Source organism: Neofelis nebulosa, chromosome 18 (genome assembly GCF_028018385.1).
Source record: "Neofelis nebulosa isolate mNeoNeb1 chromosome 18, mNeoNeb1.pri, whole genome shotgun sequence".
Lineage (NCBI taxonomy): Eukaryota > Metazoa > Chordata > Mammalia > Carnivora > Felidae > Neofelis > Neofelis nebulosa.
In genome coordinates this window covers 10,622,509-10,639,303 of record NC_080799.1, presented here as the reverse complement: position 1 = coordinate 10,639,303, position 16,795 = coordinate 10,622,509, and the positions used below count along the sequence as shown (strand labels likewise).

Sequence of the window (16,795 nt, the reverse complement as noted above, 5' to 3'; positions counted from 1 at the left end):
GTAGGCCCAGGCAAACGGGACCAGCCGTCCTCGAACACCTGCATTTCCAGCAAACGGCAGGATACTCCACACGCACTGGACGTGTGGATGAGCGACAGTCCCGAAGGGCAGGGACCACTCTGTCTCCTCTCTTTGGCCCACACCTCCTACCCCAGGATTTTCTTGTGTGGGGAACACTGTCGGTGTTCCTTCCATAAGGCGCTCGGGGGGTTCAGTCAGTTTGCTCCTCACCTGCAAAAGGAAAACCCACGGGTATTTTACGTAGCCGTGCGTCGGCTACGTGCTGGGTGCAGTGACAGACCCTGGGACCCGCAGAGCAGATCTCACCACCCCTGTCTTCTCGGAGCCCAGCGCTAGTTGGGGAGACAGGCACACCTAGGAATAAATACCAGGTCATTAGAAAACGAGAGAGGAGAACAGAGATGGAGGAAGATGGAGAAGAGAGAGACACCAGTGTCTGAGCTGGACATAAATGGTGGGAGAGGACCTGGAACAGGAGGAAAGCAACAACTCCAGCACAACCCTGGCGACAGAAGACAGTACAGGGAACGTCAGGAAGGAATTGTCCGGCTGGACCCAAGTGAGGGAAAGAAGGCTGGAAAGGGAAGCCGCAAACCTCTCAGAAAGGGCCCTGAAGTTTCGGGGGTGGCTCGATCATAATGTTGGAGGGGACGTGGCACTGCTTGTGGAGGGGACATGCCCTTGACTCACCTGGAGTCACCTGCCGACAGCTTCCTGGGACTCTGCCTGAGGGTGATGTCTGGCTCCAGGTGAGTTCCTGAATTCCCCAGGGGGGAGGGGGAGACCCTTGACCCCTGAGGGGCGGGAGCTGGTGACTGAATGCCCCCCCACCCCTGGCTGCCCCCTCCATAGGACGATCCTGAGGCACGTGGTGCCCAGCTTTCAGAGGGTCCCTAGCAAGACTGAGCCCCCAAACTCAGCTGCTCACTGATGCATTCTTCACTGGCTTCCTAGGGTCCTCACAGACACCCCAGGGTCCCCTCCTGACCACTTGCACCCAAATCGTTGGGGAATCCAAGTGAAGACGGTCAAAATTCCTAGGTCCCTGAGACCGACTCCGTCAGGAAGGAGAAGAGGCATCGTGGAAGAGGTGGGAGAAGTCGCCCAAGGTGGAGCTGCGGAAGCCATGGGGAAGAGCGGGTGTCTCTCGCTATAAAGGTTGAGACACTCCAGGGGCGCCTGGGTGGCTCAGTCGGTTAAGCGGCCGACTTCGGCTCAGGTCACGATCTCGCCGTCCGTGAGTTCGAGCCCCGCGTCGGGCTCTGGGCTGACAGCTCAGAGCCTGGAGCCTGTTTCAGATTCTGCGTCTCCCTCTCTCTGACCCTCCCCCGTTCATGCTCTGTCTCTCTCTGTCTCAAAAATAAATAAACGTTAAAAAAAAAATTAAAAAAAAAAAAAAGGTTGAGACACTCCAGACGTAAGGATCTATGGAGACACTTTCAGGTACTTACTTAGTTGTCCAAACTGCATTTCAGAGAGGATTGAAACCCACTTTTATGCACACATATATAGCACTCGTGGCAGTTGGGATTACCCTGTGCCTTATGAAGTGACACTGTCCCATTGCAGGGGCTTGGTCCATTCAGCCTCCTGTTGTGCACTCTGGGGCTCACTGTTGCCGCGGCTGGTTTGTCTGGAACCCTCTGCCCAGACCAAAGCCATCCTCTGGTCTCTGTTGGGCGCCTGAGAGTAAATTTCATGTACTAGGTTTTTATCTTTTTTTTTTCTTATTGATTTGTAGGAATTCTTTATATATGATAGACCTCAACTCTTTGTCAATTATGCACTCTGCAAATCTTTTCCTAAACTGAGATGCGTCTTTCATTTTTGTTTTCAATATTTATGTATTACAATAATTTACATCTTTTATGTATTCGGAGTTTTAGATTTTAATTTAGTCACATTTGTCAATATTTTCCTTTAACATTGATGCCTTTTGTATCTTGTTTCGGAAAAACTTTCTATGGCCAATTCTGTTGGTGGCCTCCAATATCCAATCTAGTTTTCTTCCTTTATAATGGAATTTCAGTTTTTTAGCTAGACGTAACTAAAAGATTACATTTCCTAGTCTCCTTTTCAGCTGGCCATTAGACTGACCTCTGGCCAATGAAATGTGAATGAAACTGCTCTGTGGGACTTACACGACATTTCTCTTCCTCACCTTTCTCATTCTGCCATCCAGAAGGCAAATGTGAGTGGGGTGCCTAGCTGGCTCAGTTGGTAGAACATGAGACTGTATCTCTGGGTCTTGAGTTCAAGTCCCACATTGAGTGTGGAGCCTACTTAATTAAAAAACAAATTTTTTTTTTTTTTTTTAATTTCGGAAGGCAAATGTAATGGCTGGAGCTCCCACAGTCATCTTGGATATTGAGGTAATCTCAATATGAAAACAACATGCTGAGGATAGAAGGGCATTGTTATTTATTTATTTATTTATTTATTTTAACATTCATTTATTTATGTTGAGAGAGAACACAAGTCAGGGGCAGAGAAAAAAGGAGAGAAGCCCAAGCAGGCTCTGTGCTGTGAGCGCAGAGCCAGACACAGGGCTCAAACCTGTGTGGGGCACTTGGGTGGCTCAGTCGGTTAAGTATCCAACTTTGGCTCAGGTCACGATCTCACAGTTCATGGGTTCGAGCCCCACGCCGGTCTCTGGTCTCTGTGCTGACAGCTCAGAGCCTGGAGCCTGCTTCGGATTCTGTGTCTCCCTCTGTCTCTGCCCCTCCCCACTCACACTCTGTCTCTCTCTCTCTCTCTCTCTCAAAAATAAGCATTAAAAAAATAATAATAATAAATCAAACCCACAAAGCATGACATCATGACCTAAGCTGAAACCAAGAGTCGATGCTTAACCGACTGAGCTACCCAGGGGCCCTGGGCATACAGTTAGAAGCTAAAGTCTTGATATCACTGTATCAGTCACAACAGCATTTCTGGTTTTATCTTGTTTTGTTTAGTTGCTTACCTCTAGGGTGATGATACCTGAAGTGATCATAAAGAAGAGAGTTTACTGAAGCCCCTATTGCCTTGGGTTTTTCCAATCGAATACACTTCCCTATCCTACACTTTGTTTTAAAAGTTTACAAGTTCACTTTTCGCACATAGTTCTTTAATTCATCTGGAGTCAGTTTCTGCTTCTGTGGGAGGTGGCAATCTAATTTTATTCTTTTCCATATGGACAGCTAATTGTCCCCGCATCAGTTATTAAATAGTCCGAAACAAGACATCAGGTGTGTTGGAAGAAATTTAGTGCAAGTTCCTCCAGACCTTTATAGATAACACTGTAACGTTAATGCGGCGACGTACATTTTAAAAACACGTAGGTAAACGGAAAGATACCACGCTCTTGCATAGGAAGATAATTCCCTCCTGAATTAATCTAGAAAGTCAAAGCCTTCCGAATCAAATCCTGATGTGGGTTTTCCAAGGTGTACAGGCAAGGATGAAGTAAAACAAACAAAAAAAAAAGTTGGGAAATGAGGGGGAATCAGGGCAGGAGAATAAAATCAGACCAGAGGGCTCATGAGTTTGTCAGACGCCGGCCACACATTTCCCTTCGAAATCTTTGGCAACCAATACACGGGGAAACACGATCCGTTTTTATCTAAAGGATTAAAAAAAAAAAAAAAAAGCACATCGTTACCAGGTAAACACGATTGTTCCTGGGAGCGGTAGGAAGGCAGGGGCGGGTGGGGCGGGGGGGGGGTACAGCTAAGGGCACAGGGTTTTTTTGGGGGGGATAATAAAATGTTCCAAAATGTAGTTAAGGGTGGTGTCACGATTCTGAATCTCTGAAAAGCCATCGAACCGCGCACTTTAAGGGGGTGAGTTGTGCGGCATGTGAATTACAGCTCGAGAAAGCTTTTTAAAAAAAATAAAGGAGGAGCAAAGAGGAACACTCAGTAAGTCATTGTAGATGTGTGGGTGGGAGCCTTGTGGCTCCTGACAAGCCCCCTGGGATAAATTGGCCCTAAATCAGGCATCAGGAACTGAGCTGGGGGGGCAGCAGTTGGGGGGGAGGGGGGGCGGGCAGATTTGCTGAAATGAGTTCTTACCTAAAAGTCTGTAAAAGCCTGGAGCATTTCCAAGAGTTGTGGCCCAGGATGGTGGGTTCTCATGGAGATAATTAATGGGCTGGCCAGATCTGGTCCAGGCCCTGGGAAAGCCATATCCTCTGCCTGTAGGAGAATACTTGCATTTTTGCTTAAAAAAAAATTTTTTTTTATTTATTAAAAAAATGTTTTTAATGTTTATTTTTGAGAGAGAGAGACAGAATGCAAGTGGGTTAGGGGCAGAGAGAGAGGGAGACGCAGAAACCGAAGCAGGCTCCAGGCTCCGAGCTGTCAGCACAGAGCCCGACGTGGGGCTCGAACCCACGAACTGTGAGATCATGACCTGAGCCGAAGTCGGACGCTCAACCTACTGAGCCACCCAAGCGCCCCTAAAAATTTTTTTTTTAATTGAGGTGTTGCAGGGAAGTATATAAATCATACGTGCACAGCATATTGGGTTTCATAAACAGCAATTCCATGGGACCAGCACCCAGGTGGGGAAATAGAAGATGCCAGACCCCCAGAAGTCTCCTTATACCTCCTGCTGGTCATTACCTTGGAGGAAAACTACTCTGACTTCCAATAGCATCAATCCTGGGGCCTGTTTTATTCTTCTACACAAGGAGCCCCACGGGATGTACTGTTTCCTCTGGCATCTTTCATTTCAACGGATCTACAGTACTTTAAAAAAAAACAAAAAAAAACCACTATTACTGGGGCACCTGGGCGGCTCATTCAGTGAAGCGTCTGACTCTTGACTTCGGCTCAGGTCGTGATCTCCAAGTTCGTGGGTTCAAACCCCACGCCGGGCTCTGCGCTGACAGCACGGAACCTGCTTGGGATTCTGTCTCCCTCTCTCTCTGTCCCTCCCCCGCTGACTCTCTATCTCTGTCTTTCAGAAATAAATAAATAAATAAATAATCTTAAAAAACCAAAACTTTATTTTCTCTCCTTTATAGCTGAGGGTGAGGGGTGGGGAAGGAGGTGAGACGTGCCTGAAGGACAGATATTCTGCGGGATCCTGGTGTTGGTCCCATGACCCTGGTTCAGCCACATGATCCCAGTGGTGGTCATGGTGGAAAGTGCTGGGTCGGGGTATCTAACTGGACAGCCTGAGTCATGAGCCCACAGGTGAAGCAGCGTAGGTGACCCCAAAGATGATCCCTGTTTGGGACACACGCTACAGGTGTCCCGTGCTCCCTGACCCTCAGCCCGTCAGGCCTGTCCTTACAAGCTCTCTCTGCAGGTTGCTATGTGAATAGTGCCCCCTGGAGTCGTGCAGCATGGTGGCCCAGGTGTCACAGTGCCTTCTGGAGGACAGGTCTGGACCGTCCAGGAAATCAGTGTCCAGGCAGCCTGGCATGAAGCTGGCCCGGGGGCCCGGTGCAGACCCTTCCCTAGCCTTCCTCGTGCCAGCTGTGAGGACTCCAGCATCATGTCCAGCTGCTGTCCCACCAGAGGGACAGGGCGTCTTGCCCGGCATTTCCTCCAGGTCGGTGGCATGCTAAGGGGCAGAATCAGCCCTGATCCCGAAGGCATGGGTGTAGAGACCACAGATTCAAAGACACGCAGGTCCTTCGACGAAGCCCGACTAGCGTGAGGTTCCAGGCAGCCACGCACGTGCTTTGGAAAATCAAGGGCACCCTTTGCACAGAGGGGCCAGTGAGCCCCTCGAGTCTCCTGGAATGAGGGTTTCAGGAAAAGCAGTTGTGAAAGGTCGGGAGGTCCACGGGGCAGCCTGAGGGGCCAGGCAGAGATAGCCAGGGGGACCCGAACCTCCTGGAGGGCACTGTCGGCACCTGGGGAGAAGCAGAGTGGGGGGAGCCTGGACCCGCCATCCCTCCTGCCACTCACCAGCCCTGTGACCTCGAGCAAATGCTCACCCTTCTTGGGTCTCATTTGCTCAGCTGTGAAACGGGATTGATGATTATACTAGAACCCTGCTTGCACCCGGGTTGTGAGAACCGAATGCCTGGACAATTAAAGACAAGGAATCACAGAGAAGAGTGGGGATTTTACACGGAGGAAATCGGGTGGCTCAGTCGGTTAAGCGTCCGACTCTTTTTTTTTTTTTAATGTTTTCATTTATTTTTTTTTAATTTTTTTTTTAACGTTTATTTATTTTTGAGACAGAGAGAGACAGAGCATGAACGGGGGAGGGTCAGAGAGAGGGAGACACAGGATCTGAAACAGGCTCCAGGCTCTGAGCTGTCAGCACAGAGCCCGACGCGGGGCTCGAACTCACGGACCGCGAGATCATGCCCTGAGCCGAAGTCGGCCGCTTAACCGACCGAGCCACCCAGGCACCCCTGTTTTCATTTGTTTTTGAGACAGAGAGACAGAGCATGAGCAGGGGAGGGGCAGAGAGAGAGGGAGACACAGAATCCGAAGCAGGCTCCAGGCTCTGAGCTGTCAGCCCAGAGCCTGACACGGGGCTCGAACTCACGGACTGTGAGATCATGACCTAAGCTGAAGTCAGACACTTAACCCACTGAGCCACCCAGGTGCTCTTAAGCGTCTGACTCTTGATTTCGACTGCGGTCATGATCCCAGAGTCACGGATCGAAAGTTGAGTCGGATTCCGCGCTAAGCGTGGAGCCGGCTTGAGATTCTCTCTCTCTGCCCCTCTCCCCACTCGCTCGCTCGCCCTCTCTCTCTCTCAAAAAATTAAACATGAAAATAGATAAATAAACTGAAAAAATCTAAAGCCACCATCAAAGTGAAAATCCACAAATACAAACTTAAAGGTTTAAAACGAGGAAGTCGGGCTGAAAAGTCACCCTGAGCAACAGAGAGAAGTTAAGAGGTTTAAAATAATGGTAAAATAAAGTGACAAAATGAATGTGATTTAAGGTAGAAGATCAAAGCCTGAAGTCTGAGATTAAAAGATTAAACCCGTGAACCTTAAGATGTAAGAATTTAAGAAGCTCCAGACGACCACCCCTGAGACAGATTTCCCAGAGGACGGGACCGTGGATGAACCTACTCAGAGAACAAAGACACAGTTCATCTTCTGAACATGAAGATGTTACTTTAATTTTGTTATATATATTTTTTATTTTTTTTAAGTTTATTTATTTTGAAAGAGAGAGAGAGAAAGAACGAGCAGGGGAGGGGCAGAGAGAGAGAGGGGCACAGAGGATCTGAAGCAGGCTCTGTGGCTAGCTATATATATGTGGGCACATATTGTTTTCATTGCCTTTTTCTTTTTATTATTTTTTGATTATTATTTAAAAAAATTTTAACACTTACTTAATTTTGAGAGACAGAGACAGAGCATGAGCAGGGGAGGGGCAGAGAGAGAGGGAGACACAGAATCCGAAGCAGGCTCCAGGCTCTGAGCTGTCAGCACAGAGCCCAATGTGGGGTTCAAACCCACAAACCGCGAGATCATGACCTGAGCTGAAGTCGGACGCTTAACCAACTGAGCCACCCAGGTGCCCCTATATTTTTTTAAATTTTGAGCAGGCTTCATGCCCAGCACAGAGCCCAATACAGGGCTTGAACTCATGACCCCGAGATCAAGAGTCACACATTCCACTGTCTGAGCCAGACAGGTGCCCCAGGAAGCACTTTTTTTTTTTTTAAAGAGAGAGAGAGCATGAGCTGGGGAGAGGGGCGGGGGGGGGGGGGAGAGAGAGAGAGAGAGAGAGAGAGTCTTAAGCAGGCTCCATACTCAGTGCACACGGGACTCAATCCCACAACCCTGAGATCATGACCTTAGCCGAAATCAAGAGTCAGACGCTCAGTTGATTGTGCCACCCAGGTGCTCTGAACATTTTTTAAATGGAGGGTGAGCCTGGCAGTGTTTGGAGCTCAGGGAGTAGCAAAGAGGAGGGCAACATTGAAGATTTAGGGGTGTGTGTGTGGGGGGGTGCATTGAGCATCTACGATGTTCCAGGCACTGGGCTAAAAGTTAGGGATATGAGGGAGCCCATTGTGGAGCCTGACCATGGAGAGACCCAGGTATTAAACGGGTTCCCTACAAGGATGTCCCCTCAGACAGAGATGTGTGCCGTGAGGGGGTGGGGGAACGCAGGGGAGGAAAGGGTGTGGGTGTGCGTCACTTGGAATGGCTTCTCTGGGCGGGAGGGGGGGGGAGGGTGTCTGGGCCGGGATCTAAGTTTCCCGGTTATTTGTCCTGTCCCATGTTGCCTTCTGAATTTACTCTGGACCCCAAATTACAGTCTTAAGACATTTTTCGGCCACTCATGGGGAACAGGAGAGGGACCAGGGTGGGTGTCCAGAGCTGAGAATGGAGAGGGCCGAGTGGTGACAGTTTAAGACAGAGACTCCAGGCTCAGGAGCCAGCTCTATGGATGGGGGCAGTGCCTGGAGTCAGGAGGGCAAATCAGCCAGAAATCCTGCAGGGTCAGGGTCAGGGTCGATGGTGGGGAGTGGGCGCAGGGGTGGGGTGGGAGGAGCACTGTGATGGGAGCGGGGAGATTTCAAGTCCTGGCCTCTTGCGGTCCTGGTGATAGAAGGAACATCCATCCATCCTCCCAGATGGACACTCATAGAGAGGCCAGAACCACATCTGGGAGGCCACATCTGCCTCGAGGCAGAGAACTCTAGGGTCAGGAGCTGAGACATCTGGGTTCCCAGGTGGGGCTGGCTTGTGAACTTGGCCCTGAGCCTTCAGGGCTCTGGATTTCAGTCGTCCCTCCCATCCACGGATGGGGATTGAGAGAGCCGAGCGCGACACCTGGTGGTGAGCTGGCAGCATTACAGGCAAGAGGGCTGGATGGGTCCCCGTGGAGTCAGGGGCCCAGGCGTCACCGAGAGCAAAGAGGCGAAGTGGGACGAGAGAGGCCCCTGTTCTTGAGACCACTCCCTAGCATGTGACAGACCCTGGGCTGGGAGGAAGGGATGTGGCATTTGATTGTCATAACAAGCCGGTGCAATGTATTTCATTGTCCTGGTCATATTGGAGATGGGAAAGCAGGGGCTCAGGGAGTTTAGGGGCTCTGGTGAGGTCATAAACCAGCTAAGTGGATGGGCTGGAATTCAAACCCGGGCGGTCTCATTCTTTTTTTTTTTTTAATCTTTATTTATTTTTGAGGGGGCAGGGGGCAACACAGGAAAGGAACTGAGAGAGGGAGACACAGAATCCAAAGCAGGCTGCAGGCCCCGAGCTGTCAGCACAGAGCCTAACGTGGGGCTCGAACTCATGAACCGTGAGATCAGGACCTGAGCCGAAGTCAGACACTTAAATGACTGAGCCATCCAGGCGCCCCCAGATGGTCTCATTCTTAAGCCTTTTCAGGTTCCTTTCCTAGCTCGGGGGGCCAGTGCTGTGAGCATCAGGTGGGGTGTCGAAGGGACCCCTGGTCCCCACTGCTATCCACAGTGGCTCAACCCCGCACCAGAACACTGCTGCTCCAAGTTCTAAATCTTCCCAAAGCGGGACCCAGGGCCGCACCCGATCCCATCCCAGGAGGAGTGACCCAGGGAAGGATGCTCCCCCACACCCCTGCACCTGCAAATTGCTGACATTTCCCTCCGCGATCCCCCATGCCTGGGGATTACACTCCCCACTTTACAGATGAGGAAACTGAGGTTGGGGGTTGCCCAAGGTCACAGGTGGGTTAATGCCTGAGTCAGGGGCTCAAGCCGCAGTATGGTGCTGTCTCTTGATGACAAATGTTAGCTCTCATGCACTGTTAGGCAATTCGTGCCCATCAGAAACATAAAAGGGGACTCCAGTCGAGGGTGATAAGAGAGAGTCAGAGGAGAATTGCTTTGGATAATTCTTTCGGGGGGGGGGGCTGTCCGGAAGGGTTTTGTTTTTTTTTAATGTCTATTTACTTTTGAGAGAAAGAGAGACAGAGCGCAAGCAGGGGAGGGGCAGAGAGAGAGGGAGACACAGAATCTGAAGCAGGGTCCAGGCTCTGAGCTGGCAGCACAGAGCCCGATGTGGGGCTTGAACTCACGAACTGTGATATCATGACCTGAGATAAAGTCGGACGCTTGACTGAGCCACCCAGGCGCCCCAGGAGAAGGGAATTTAGTAGCAACCCTGACCTCTACCAGTAGCGCAACCTCCCAAATGATGGACATTTTTGTGACCACCAAAAATGTCTTGAGATTTGCCAAATGTCCCCTTAAGGGAAAACTTACATTAGGTTGAGAACCACTGGCTTGAACAAGTTGCCCTTAGGATTATATCCTGTGAGTCCTGCTTGGCTCTTTGTCTCTGGCATTCTGCAAATTCAATGTAACGTGCCTCGGTGTGGATTTCTTTTTTATTTATAAAATAAATAAAACTCGGGATTCTTTGCATTTCATATCTTTCACCAATTCTGGAAATTTCTCAGCTGTGTGTTCTTTAAATGACGTCCCTCCACAGGGTGTCGGTTTAAGTGTCTGACTTCAGCTCAGGTCGTAATCTTGTGGTTTGTGAATGAATTTGAGCCCTGTGTCTGGCTCTGGGCTGACCCCCTCAGAACCTGGAGCCTGCTTTGGAGTCTGTGTCCCCCTCTCTCTCTCTGCCCCTCCCCTGCTTGTACTCTCTCTCTCAAAAATGAACATTAAAAAATTTAAAAAATATATTTTGGGGTGCCTGGCTGGCTCAGTCAGTGGAGCATGTGACTTGACCTTCAGGTTGTGGGTTTGAGTCCCACATTGGGTGGGACTTCCTTCCTTCCTTCCTTTTCTAAGTTTACTTATTAATTTTGAGAGGGGAGTGAGGGACATGGAGGGAGAGAGAGAATCCCAAGCTGTCAGTGTCGAGGCCGATACACGCACAGTAAGATCATGACCAGAGCCAAAATCAAGAGTCAGGCGCTAGCTTAATTGAACCACCCAGGCGTCCCTAGTCCTTATTTCTTAGGGAGTTGTAGCTCAGTCATTTTTGACTTTTGACAGGCATCTTGGTTCCAATTTTCCACCTTGCAAAGCTTTGTCCGCTGAGCCCCTTGTGGCCATAAAATCCCAAGCCTCGGGGTTTCCAGCACTGGCAAATGCCCTGGGGTAGCTGCCGCTTACAAGGGGCTTAACCACTCTCCGTGGCAGACATTTGTTTTGGGCCCTCGAGGATTTCCCGTACTTGCCTGCAGGCTCAGCTATAGGCTCAGAAGCATGTGGGTTGTATTTCATCCGGCACATTCCATCAGGAGAAATTATATCAAGAGGAATTTTTTGTTTTTTTTTTAAATGACGTTTAGCCGGCTTTACGGCCAGAAACAGATCTCACCGTGTCTTCCAGCGCGTTCGTGACTTCTCTGGATTCTGCGGGCAGATTGTGTTCAGAGTTTGGTTCTTTGGCTCTGACTCTCCCCAGCAGCTGCTCCCTTGCCTTTCTTTGCTCTACCCTGGTGAGCTTTCCTTTCTCTTTCCTGCCTCACTGGTCTGGGAAGTGCGGACAGTCAGAAGCAGGGCTCTGTACGCAAGGGTTTGGTCCAAGCTGCGATTCCCAGCTGGAGTGTGGGTGGGAGCCTCGTCCTCAGTGGGACCCTCAGGATGTGCCTCTGCTCCGCCTCCTGGGGGCTGTCGTTGGGTTGACCGCCTCCCCCTCCCTGTCCCCGCCCCCCCAGCCCCAGCCCCAGGCAGCTTCTCAAGGCTTGAGTCAGGGACTCGGGGGCTTGGTTGATGGCGACAGGCCGTCCAGACTCTGGCGTCAGTTTGTCCATCCTATTTTATTAATAATGTTCTTACCAACATTCGTCTCTTCCCATGTCTTCATGGGTAGAGTACACAGTATTTCTCAACCTGGCTGAGCATCAAGAGAGGAATGGATAAAGACAAATACTGTATGATCTCACTTATATGTGGAATAAAATTTTTAAAAAGACCTCATACATGTAGAGAACAGATGGGTGGTTACCAGAGGTGGGGGGGGGGCAGTTTGCAGGGTGGGTGAAATGGGCGAAGGGGGTCAAAGGTACAAACTCCCAGTTATAAGACACATTTTTTTTTTTAATTTTTTTAACATTTATTTATTTTTGAGACAGAGAGCATGAACAGGGGAGGGTCAGAGAAAGAGGGAGACACAGAATCCGAAACAGGCTCCCGGCTCTGAGCTGTCAGCACAGAGCCCGACGTGGGGCTCGAACCCATGGACCATGAGATCATGACCCGAGCTGAAGTTGGGCGCTTAACCGACTGAGCCACCCAGGTGCCCCAAGACAAATTTTTTTAGTGTTCTTCTTACTTTTGAGAGAGAGGAGACAGAGTACAAGTGGGGGAGGGGCAGAGAGAGACAGAGAGAGGGAAAGAGAGGGAGAGAGGGAGACCCAGAATCTGAAGCAGGCTCCAGGCTCCCAGCTGTCAGCACAGAGCCCGATGCGGGGCTCGAACCCACGGACCGCGAGATCATGACCTGAGCTGAAGTCGGACGCTTAACCGACGGAGCCACCCAGGCGCCCCATTCTGGGGTCTCACTTAGATCCCACAGTGTGTGAGAACGGTTTTATTTTCTGTATGTCACAGATGAGGAAACTGAGGCTCAGGGAAGAAGAGCAGGGGGGGCCTGGTCCACACAGAGGGTGGCAGCTGGGCTGGATGTCAAGGATGTCCTGACAAGGGTGCCTGTGCTCATTCCAGAGGGGTGCTGAGAACCCCCACCCCCACCCCGAACACACACGCAGGGTCAAGGCCACCCTCCAGGCCTTCCGCTTTGCACACACCCTCCCGAAGCCCCCACCCCCCATCCCTGGAGCCTTCTGTCCTTGAGGCTGTGAGCCCCTGAGGACGGGACATCTCCCCTTCCTCACCAGCCCCTCAAGGAGTTCTCTCATCCGGGCGCAGGCGTCTTCTATCCAGCACCTCTTGGGGGCTCCTTCCGTGAGATTCGGGCCCTCTGCCCTCTGGCCTCGTGTCCCCCGCACCCTCAGCGCTGGTGACAGTAAGACTTGTGCTCCAGCCCTGCCCCGGGCCTCTCCCTGAGCCGCCAGGTCCCCTACTCTCTCTGACACTCCCTGCCTGCTCCCCTCTTCTTTCCTCCCTGCACCCAGCACCTTCTTCTTCCCAGCAGGTAACACGGGGTCACCCTGACTGCTGGCTCAGGAGCCTTGAATGGGCAGGGGCTTCCGGTCTTTTCTGACCACAGGCCCCCAGCATGCAGTTTGCACTGAAGTCTGAACTGGTCAAAGAAACACTACCCCCCCCACCCCCCACAACACTACCAGCCCCCATCAGCAAGAGTGATGCATTTAGGGCCCTTAGTCTCAGTCGGTGATGGGGCCTCGGGGGTGGGGGGGTGGGTGGCAGGGGGAGGCAATGGAAAGGAACCAGAAATCACAGCGGTGTCCTAGAAGCCTGGAGAGGAAAGAATCCTGTTTGCAGGAGCTCTCTGAATCTCAAAATGCCGGGCTGGTAAGGTCGGTTCCGGAAGGACAGAGCCCATTAACATCTGAGGCCCCAGAGCTCCCCATTTGTTCCCACCCCCTCCCCAGACCCATTCTGCACTCCCTCTCTCCGGGCTCTGTGCGCCCAGGGGCTGGCCTCTCCCCCTCCAACAGGCTGCCTTGCCTGGACTCCCGGTTGGGTTCATCACCCTCCAGATCCTGCTCGCCTAGATCGCACCGCCTGGGGTGGGGTCCCCTCCACAGCTGCAGCTTTTGGTTTCACTCACAGCTCCTTTACTTTGCCCCTGTGGGGTGGCAGTGGTGCCCTGTGGGTTCCCTTAGCCGTGGCCACACCTGCACACACGGCCCCTTCCTTAAGCCCTTCACCCGAGGACTTCCTCCCCCTGCTTCCTCCCACTGTGCTGATGCAGCGCTCGGGAGACCGCACGACGCTTCCAGACTCAGCTGTCAACCTCGATAGCCTCATTTGGTCTCCCAGGGAGGCAACGTCTACTGCAAAACCTGTAAAATGACCACAGAGCTTGCAAAACCTCGACTGTTCATTTGATCTCTAGAAAGCTTGCTGCAGGAGATAGAATTTGCTCACTAAGGTTAAATGTTTTCCCCGAACTCACTGAACTAGTGTTCGTCATTTTGCATGTCAGGGGGTTTTCGTTTCCTTCTGGGCCCAGTCATACTTCCAGCAGATTCAAATCCAGACCCCCAGCCCTGCCCGGCCGCCTTGCCGTGCCTCCCGTCCCGCTGACCTATCTCTCGTGCTCGTCCCGTCCCTGCTGGGTTCCTGCTCTTTGGACAAGGCCAGGCGCAGTCTCCCGGACTTCTTAATGCCAGGCCCTCTGAGGCCCTCATCAGTCATTCACAACTGAGTAGGAATTAGTTGGCAGCTAATGGGACTATCGACTCCTGGCATGCACTGGGGCGCCCACAGAGAAAAGCAGACAACGAAGGCCCCAGACCTCAGTCACAAGCTTTATTGTCTCGAGCACAGACTCGCCACACTTCAACAATTCCACTTTGGGGAGGGCAAGGGTGCGGGAGGGCTTGGGGACGGGGCACGGCTGAGCCCACACCGGACAGGCGGAGACGCTCGCGGCCAAGTGGCTTCTTTGCCACCTGCCAGCCGCCTTGGGGGCTCAACCCCTCCTGGTGTGGGCCTTTGGCTGTTAGTAGACTAATCAGTGCCTCCCGTAGGAGGGGCGAGCTGCCAGATTTTGCTGGAAAGAGTAGTATTTGACTCTGGGTTAGGCCACTAAAGCATCGCTTCTAGACTGTTGTTAATAAAACCGCATGCGAGAGCTACCAGAAGCCAGTGGGGAGGTGGGGGGCTGATGGGACGAACTGGCTGCCCCCCCCAGGATGGGCTGAGTTTGGGCAAGGATGGGAGCCACACGCATCTGTGCCTGGGAGTACCCAAAGGCCACCAAGGTTGTTCCCAGGGCACAGTCTGCGTACCCATCCTGGCGCATTTCGAGGACACCACGATGGGCCATCAGGTTTCCCCTGCGAGCCTCTGGCAGGGGAGGGCCCCGAACGAAAACCCTCCCTGAGCTGCGGGAGGTGGAGGCAGGCCCAAAGCAGTACCCTGCGGGCCCTCCAGCTCTAGAGGCTTTTCTGAACTGGCTTTTCCCGCTACACACAGGTCTGGAGTAACTCAGCTGGACTCGGGGGGCAGAGGAGAGAGGCGGCTAGATTTTTCTCGTCATCAACATCCCTTGGGCTCTTTCCTTGGCTATAGGAGACGGGCTTACAAAGCTCTGGACAGGTGCCTGGTAAGAAAGGGGGCTGTTGGTACGTGTGCATTCCGATGCACGTGTGTGGCACACGCATCCCTGAACGCTCACCCACCTACGTATACCTGGGCGTGTGGGCACGCAGCCCGGTGGCAGCTACGTTTGCAATGTCCGTGGGCGCGGGCCTGCCAGACCGGGCGCTCAGTCCCAAGAGCGTGTGTCCTGTGCACCCCAGCGTGTGCGTCCTGAGCGCGGCTGACTGCAAAGGCCGCCCCCCCTACGACCGCGTGTGCGTGCCTGCTCCCTCCGTGCGTATGCCAAGGGTCAGGGGGTACACACGGCGCAGCCTGCGTGGGCGTGTCCGCAGGGCACAGGCCCAGATTTGGAGCGTCTGGTCAACCCAGGAGACACGTTCCAGACCAGTCCAAACACCCTGCGGCCACCCTGCCCCCGCTCCAAGCCAGGTCTGTGGTGGGGGATGGGGAGAGGGGCTTCTGAACTTTCCTAATACTGTGGCTCCTGGCCCTGGTGGCTACCCTCTGGCCAGCAGCTTGGAGCTGTGTATGTGAGATGGTGTTGGGGGCTGGGGGGAGAAGGACCTTGCCCCCAACACCTTGAACCCGGGCCTCACTGGGCAGACGGGCCAGCGGGTCTCGGACCACTGTTCGAAGAAGGCTCAGCCTGTGGGGGCAAGAAGCCTGGGGACTGCGTAGGCCCGGAAGTGGCTGCAGAAAAGGGGGTCCCCACCTGACTCCTGAGGCCTGGCCTGCCTTCCTTGGTGCCTAGCTGGGCCCCCTCTGACCCTTTCCCAGGACGATGGCTCTCTGGGGTCTCAGGGGAACCTGGGAGAAGAAGGAGAAGAAAGGGAGGGCAGGGACACACCTGGGGTGCCAAGATGGTCCTCAGGGCAGCTCGAGAGGGGCCTGGCCGGATCACCTCAGCCTCCCCAAACTCCAGAAACTGCCGGGGCGTCCAGGGTGTCCAGGCTGAAGGTCCCGGGGTCCAGGCCAGGACTGTACCGCTCGCTGTGGAAGGTGGTGCTTGAGGGAGCCTCCCGGTCCGGCAGGGGGGTCGGGGTGGGGGATTGTCCGCGGCAGTGGGCACGTTATCGTTACAAACACTGTTCTTGTCTCCAAAGTGACAGTCCTGGCCCCTGCCTGGAGGGGGCACCGCCGGGGCAGGCCGGAGGGGCTCTGCTGCGGACTCGGCTGCTCCACGGTGTCCCTCAGGGTCAGTGCTTCTCCTGGGGGGAGCAAGGCCTTGATCAGCACGCGTGTCTCAGACAGTGAAGGGAGTGGGGTGGGCTGTTTGAGAGCCCACTTGTGCCAGGTAGCGGGGAACAGCACATGCAAAGGCCCCGGGGCAGGAAAAGCCACTCTGCGGTGTCTGGGGTGTAGTGAGGCAGGAGGTAGGGTGGGAGCAGTTTAGGGGAAGGGGTGAGAGCAGATGGGTCTCACGAAGAGCACCGAGTGCCCGTGTACACAAAAATGTGGCCAACATGGCACAAAATAGACCGTGGAAAGGACACTTGTTGACTTTTGAGAGCAGGAACAGGGTGGCAGAGGGTCGTCTGTCGGACCTCAGCTGGGAATGTGCATGTCAGGTGACTCAAATTTTTCTCCCCTCTGCATGTGTCCGTGAATGACCACACAAGTGCCGTGAGTATTGATTCTGGGGTCACAAA

General features: G+C 52.9%; 1 protein-coding gene and 1 long non-coding RNA gene across 5 annotated transcripts in view; one reads left to right on the top strand and one right to left on the bottom strand.

The window, feature by feature from the left end:
* Positions 1-2,777, top strand: LOC131500750 (uncharacterized). Its single transcript, XR_009256441.1, has 2 exons — positions 1-1,179; positions 1,422-2,777. It is a non-coding gene; the product is annotated as an uncharacterized LOC131500750 (long non-coding RNA).
* An 11,560-nt stretch (positions 2,778-14,337) lies between these two features.
* The window catches only part of CLIP2 (CAP-Gly domain containing linker protein 2), a 75,819-nt gene continuing 73,361 nt past the window's right edge, over positions 14,338-16,795 (bottom strand). For all 4 annotated transcript variants that reach the window (XM_058710271.1, XM_058710272.1, XM_058710274.1 and 1 more), the window contains one exon: positions 14,338-16,354. In XM_058710271.1, the coding sequence (XP_058566254.1) occupies positions 16,343-16,354 (12 nt within the window). In that variant the 3' untranslated portion in view covers positions 14,338-16,342. The remainder of the gene's footprint in view (positions 16,355-16,795) is intronic.